Genomic DNA, 7,450 nt, shown 5'->3' on the forward strand with positions numbered 1-7,450 from the left:
TTTATTTATTAAAAACTCCTTTAAATACTTTTTTTAATCAGGGTGAAAGTCTATTGGCTATAGAGAGGACCGATGGCATTAATCGGAGTTGTTACAATCATTCGATTGTAAAAGATTGATCATAGCATTCGAGCATAATAGTGTTAATGATATTTTAAAAAATATTACAACTTCATATTTAATTCAATTTGTATCTCCTAAAACTGACTTTGATCTTTTCAAATTTATTTTATATGAGTTTTGTTATAATAACATGGTTTTAAAGGGAGAACAAGATACCAAAAGGCGTTGGGCCTAGCCTACAAAAATACTACTCTTTACATCAAGACTCGGTATTTGATGATATTGATTTTACAATCACTGTTGATTCTAATATTAGCAAAAGAACAATACAATATTTTATATGGGACTTTTACCTGTATAAAAAAACAGAGAATAGTATATTATCATGCATAATTAGTTGTGTTTCTGTAAAAAAATGTTAAACACTTATTTTTAAGCAACTGATTATAGATTTTAATAAGCTATTTGATCTGGACGTAAAACGTTTAGATAATTCTATTTCAACTAATAATATTTATGTAAACGGAACCGTTAATATTAATACTATTGTCGCTAATATTTGTAGAACTAGAGATTCGTCTATATGTAAACAAATGTATAAAAAAATGTTTAAAATAACTTCTAGGCCTCTTGAAATTAATGATAAAGATATTATTGAATTGTTTGTTGCGGAAAATATTATGTATATGTTTGATCTAAAAAATAGAACTCGTAAGCCTGATCTAGTACGAATTCTATATGACGACGATGAATCGACTCATAATGATAATCAGGGGTGCACTATAAAAATCTCTAATTTTGTAACAGAATTACAAAGATATCACCATTCGAAAATTTTAGTATAAACGCCAATGACAGAAACAAACTGGCATTTTTAATAGGATACAAATTTTATAACAATTGTGAATGGCATCAAATATACGATTCTTGTTTTGGGGCGTATTAGGATTTTTTAATGAAGGTAGTATGCAGAATTTTTTAAAGAATGCAACTGGATTCAATAATTCTATTTTGAAAAAAACCAAAGCTCAAGACTTGGTTTAATCAGCATATTCTTATGATCATTGCAATCTTACATGCGATGAAATTTTGTATAAATTATAAGAGTATTACGATTATACCCCAAAGTTTATAGAATGTTTTAAACCAATTTTAGAGTTGTGTATGATCATCAAAAAGAAAATTATAAGATGATAAATAGACAAGAATTTTTCAAATATTTAAACATTGCTTTCAAATGTAACGTTATAATCGACGAAAGATCGGATGACTGTAATAAAATGCAAGACAACACAAAAAGTCTAGATATTGACAACTGTAGTACTGATATGTATGTTGACCTGCAAAATAACAATACGACAGAAATAAATTATTGTGAAATTGACGAATCTTTACAGATATAACTAATAATTTTGTTTTTTCTAATTCAACACTGCCTAATTATACTGAACAATATGACTCTGGTACTAATACATCAAGATTTGAAACAATAATACTTTTACGATTGAAAGAAAGTCGACAGTCATCATATTTTTATACTGTTGGCGATATTATAAATATTGTAGATCGGTTGACAAAATACCTTAAGAAGAAAAATGTTACCAGAGCTGGAATTCTTCACAATCATTTGTTTAAATGTAATGATAAACGACCAACTTAAGCAAGTTGGAAACCTTTCTACTCTAGTTATATGAGAATGATATTATTGTATGTATAAATGCAAAAAATAATGGGCTATTAATTTCATAAAAAAATTAAGCTGATACTTATTTATTAATTCTCAAACATTTTGTCTTCTAAGTATATATTTAACAAAGCTTTGCTTTATCAATTTTAAAATATTCAAATCAAATATTTTGAAAACATCTATAATAATAATATTGTTTTCAAATTATTATTGTAACCACAAGTAATTAGGATTTAAAACTGTTTTTTTTGTAGACATGAATGTTGTACAAACTTTTGCCTATAAAAATTTAAGTACCTCAGAACCGCCGGTCCAATGTTAATTATTACATAAAAGCAAGTAAAACAATGAGCTTATTATATACTATACCGTAGGTCCAGGTCTAACGTGAAACATACATGAGATGGTTTTATCTCTAGTTTCACAATTGTTACTTTTTGGCAATTAAGATTAAAGCCTACCAGCTATCAGTAGTGAAACAGTTGTTTCACTGTAAATATAAATAGCGGACTTTTACGGAAAGCGGATGAACTCAGAACCAAACCACTGTGAGAAGCTAGTCAAATCCGACATATTAATGTAAAAAAAAATTGGGCTGTATGGTTTCGAAAGAATTAGAAGGAATTAAAATTTGCTAACTTTTATTGTCATTTTAATGGCAAACAGAACTCAATACAATAATTATTTAAATTAAACTTAGTAGTTTAAGCTTATTATTTTGCAGTTTTAAATTTTTAGGGGGACTACACCACCTATATCAGAGCTTCTTTTTGGCTATACAATAAATTTATAATATTTTTATTAGATTGTATTATTATTTTTATTTATTATAAAACATACAAATTATTTGGTTCTTTGGTATCTAAACTTCTTATACATAAAATAAAGGATAAAAAATTATTTTTAAAGCTACACCGCCTACTTCGTCTTTAAAAATCAGCTATAAAATGAACTTTTAATTTATAAAAAAAATGATAAATTAAATCAAAACTTAAGTTTAAACAAACCTTTTTAAATTTTAATAAAACACGATCTAAATTGCAAATTTTATTAGCTAATTAATTGTAACATTGTAAAAATCTTCGTTTTCAAGAACAAATCTGGCAGTAATAACTTTTAAAAAATCTTTTTATTGCATTTTCTATTATATTTAACATTACAGACATTTTAAAAATATTTTCGAGAAATAATTTTTTAATAGAAGCTTTAAAACTAAATTATTTACGAACAATTTAAAAGCTTTCTGTTTTTTATCACTATGCTTTGAAATTTAATAGATATCAATATTTAATTTTAGATTTTTATCACTCTGTGTACTATTGAAAGCAAATACATATTTATATATTTAATAAAATTAAAAATGAAATTTTGGAATATTTAATTTAAATGACAACAATTATCAAAATTTGCTTGACTGTTTTTATTTTTATACTATTATAAGAAAATGTTAATATAAATCTGTTAATTTATTTGTGATTTTACAACTGTATTAACTTTCTTACAGTCCCAATTGTTTATGTTACTGTTAAACTTCTTCTTTTAAAATTTGAATAATATTTTTACACTTATTTATACATTAATCAACTATGTTAATACGTCTAAACTTTTGCATTAACATTCTTTTTACATCAAATAATTTTTAAAAAAATAATTAATGGCTTTAATAAAAATGTTTACTAAAACTGATTTGATTTAATAAACAATTATATCTAAAAGTTTTTAACTCATTTTTATTCTAAAAACGACAAAAAAGATATTTATAACAACTAAGCTTATTTTATGTAAATTTAAGATTAAAGATTAATTAGTTTTTTTGTTTAAATTTTGAATTATTTAAACTTGGACAGAAATAAAAGATTTGATTTTTTTTATAAATTTAATTAAATTTTAAGCTTAAAAAGAAAAAAAAAGGTTACCCTTATCATGCTATCAATTTTTCTACAACTTTTTTGTTGCGCTCATCAAAAGGCTAGTTCTGGTAAATCACAGAATATCTGTCAACAGTTATGTTCATTTGTTGATATGCAGTTAGATTGTAAAGAATATTTTTTGCTTAAAAAATCTTCAAAAAGTTTGTATGTGTGTGTGGTAATTCGTGATGAAGGTGTAGCGTATTCTTATTGGAATTTTGAAATACAAGAAAGTGCAATGACGATTTTTAGTATCGTTTACTCTGAGGATATATTAGCAACCAAGATTAGGACTACTTTGCATGTTTTTTCTAAATCTTTTAATGTTGATAATGTTTTTATTTTTACTACAAAAGATGGCCTTAATCATTTATGCAAAGAGGATGTGCAGGAGAAATTAATCACTGGATTAAAAGAGTTGACATATGAAAAATCGGGACCAAAATACCATTTTAAAGGGTATGTTACTGATGAAATAAGCTTAATAGCTAGGACTATAAATAAGAATAATGAATGGGAAAAACAGTCAGAAAATTTTAATGTTGACAGCAATTTATACATAAGACTAGATTCAGATAAAGATTTTTATTTTGTATTTGATCTAGATTTAGATTATTTCAACTTTAATTCATTGCTTAAAAATTATATAGTTTCCATGTTTGACGATAAAAATGGGATGTTCCATAAGTTTTTAACTAATTTTGATTTCGTTTATTCATTTAATATTAAAAAGCTAGTGGATAGGATAATATCAGATAAAAAAGAACTATCAGACCTCAAAAAGTTGTCCCGTGAAGTGCGTAAAAAAAAATTGTTGTTAAAAGGGGGAGATCTCAGTATAACATTTCCAGATGTTGCTAAATATAAATGTCTAGAATGGATTGATAAGATTTCTGAGCAATATGACTGCTACAAAAAATTTATTAAAGAAATTGAAGAACTTGAAGAACTTGAAGGCGAAAGGTTTAACATGTTTTTGGTTTTTATGTTTTCAATATCAAGGCAAGAAATATTTAAGCTTTTACTAGCGCATGTTTTAAGTAGTGAATCTAATCTTGAAAAATTTTATATCGTTGAAATTTTGTTTCAGTTAAATGTTATTGATAGAAAAACGTCAGATAATCTACTTCAAAGGGGGAATGTACAAAATTTACAGTCATGGAAGGAAAAAATTGATGACAAGTTTTTGGCGCCTTTATTAAGACTGACTAATACGCTTCCATTTCATAATACGTTGATAAGATATTTATTTATAATTTTGTTTATCAAAATGAATATGTTAGAAAAAGATTGTAAAGAAATAAAAGATTGCTTACGTACATATCACTCGGATTGCGAAAACCTTTTGATGGATTTAATTGATCGAAAAGAAAAACCGTTTTTTCTTTTAATTGAAACTTCTGAGATATCATTGGAAAAAGTATCTTCGGTGTTATATTGGATTATTTTGGATACATCTAGCGATTACGAAAAGAGTTTTACGAATTACGTTTACAAGGAATTGAGTAAGCAGTGTAAAAAGATAATGAATTTCTACGAAAATCCTACGAGACGGATTAAAAAGAAAGAAAAAGAACAAATTGCTGCTTTATATAAAAAAATGAAGAGCATTGTTGCAATAAGCTCGTATGAAACATTATAAATGTGGTTTAGTAAAATTTTTTAATTTTTAGGACTTTTAAATTTTATTTGTCACATTACAGATTTAATACAATTATATGGCATAAAATGTTTGTTTAAGTTTTTAATACAATGTTTTGCGTTTTTCTGTTTTACCTTATTAATCAAGCATGTCAGAAACTTTTAATCGTAAAATAACTTTTTGTACTAAAAAACGTATTTTATAGATGATTTATAGAAAAGTAAAAATGTAGTGTTAAAATATTATTTTTTACAAATAACAAAAAAAAACTACATTAATATATATAGGTTGTTTATTTAAAAGCTACTTTTGTTATTATTTTTCTAATCATACTAGTATCGGCTTTGCGCAAACAGTAATTTGCTGGTTTTACTTTTTAGCTTCCGCTATCTTGTCTCCTCTCCGATACTAAATTATAATGCTCTCAGAAGTTTTTTTAAGCGTTTTAAAGTAAATTTTATTTCAAGACCTTTTCTATTTTTAGAATAATGTTTATTTACTACACCGTATCATATTATTGCGCAATATAAATTAATATAATATGAAATAAAAATATTATAGAAATAATATATTATTATGATACAGCCAAGGCATGGCCATAATCAAATATTTGTTTAATTAATTTTCTGTCGATAAACAATTAATCGAAAAAAGATTATTTTGTAGCTTTCTTTTATTATGTAACTCCAACCTCTGCTAATCTAATCTTTAATATATATATTCTATTGTTTGTTATTTAAATTTATTTAAAACTACAAAAATAAAATATTATTCTGAAAAATAGGCATAGATTACGGGAAGAAGTTAAAATAAAACAGTCTAAAAGCAGAGATTATTAAATAAACCTTACTGCTTAACTAAATCTTTATAACCTGACATATATATTTGTGTTATTTTTTTTATACTTTACAATAATTTGCAATGTTTTGTAAAGGTCTAATCAGTGAAATTTATATTTGAAAACTTTTAAATAAAAATTAAAATGGTTGTTAATTAAAATAATTGTATAAAATTTTTAGTATGTAAAGTTTTTGATATATTAAATTAATTTTGTTTATTCTACTTATTTTTGTCATATTTAGAAAAAAAACGATATTATTTTGAATCTTGATATTATTAAATTTTTTTATTAATTTAAATATTTAAGAATGAATTAGTCCTTAAAAATGGTTATATTTTTTTTAAAAGTTGTATTATGCATTAATTCTACTTTAGTGCCTAGCGAAGAACAAGATAACTCAAACTGCATTAAACAGGCATACAATATCTTCTATATATATAAATAGTTTGAGTCTGAATATTTTTTTATTTGTTAACCCTTCTTTTTTAAAAATTTGTAAAATTCTTTGTATTTTGTATTAAGAACGGGTAGCATCACTTCAGGGTTTATTTCTCTAGGCACAGCACAGTGTTTTCGTACATTTTTCTCTAATTTTGCTTAATTTTTTGAATTTATATAAGGTGTACATAGTAAATTTATAGTAAAAAGGGCCATTTGTCATTAAAAATAATAAGCATGCGCACAAAGACGTGTTACACAATGAAAAATAAAAATATTATTTATTTATAATCCCGTTTTAAACGGGATAGCGTTAGCTATTATATATAAAAAGTTTGAATCTGAACATTTCTTTATTTTTAAACGTTTCTTTTTTTAAAATTGTGAAATTCTGTTTTATTTTTAATTTAAAAGCATAAAATACAAAATAAAGATTTGTATATAATTGTTATTAAAAGGATATTACGAGGTTTTGTATATTTTTCTTGGGTTTTTTCAATTTTTTGTAATTGCAAAATGGTAACTATTGCAAATTTTACTTTACAATGTAAGACATTTTGTACTTTAAACAATGCGCAAAAGCTTAAAGATATGTTACACAATGAAAAATAAGAAATATCGTATTTATAATCCTGTTTCAAACGGGATAGCGTTAGCTAATTGACTAGTTTTTCTATATATATAAAAAGTTTGAATCTGAATCTTTATTTATTTTTTAACCCTTCTTTTTTAAAAATTATGAGAAATGTTTTTTTAAAGAAATAACATTTTTTTATAGCTATCCTTTTAATGGACAGCTTAATATTTTAAATGTATTTTTTTAAGTTTCATTCAATTGTTCAAATTGCAAAATGTGCGCCATTACTAAA

The 7,450-nt window shown here is 24.4% G+C and overlaps 1 protein-coding gene across 1 annotated transcript; it reads left to right on the plus strand.

Annotated features, from left to right (window-relative positions):
- Positions 1-3,673: 3,673 nt before the first annotated feature.
- AAJ76_5200027202 (hypothetical protein) lies at positions 3,674-5,302 on the plus strand (the record flags this gene model as incomplete). The annotated part of the gene is made up of 1 exon (XM_024475935.1): positions 3,674-5,302. The coding sequence occupies one exon, from the start codon at positions 3,674-3,676 to the stop codon at positions 5,300-5,302; it is 1,629 nt and encodes a 542-aa protein (XP_024330413.1).
- Between the last annotated feature and the right edge of the window lie 2,148 nt (positions 5,303-7,450).

Source organism: Vairimorpha ceranae (assembly GCF_000988165.1).
Source record: "Vairimorpha ceranae strain PA08 1199 chromosome Unknown NODE_52, whole genome shotgun sequence".
Classification (NCBI taxonomy): Eukaryota; Fungi; Microsporidia; family Nosematidae; genus Vairimorpha; species Vairimorpha ceranae.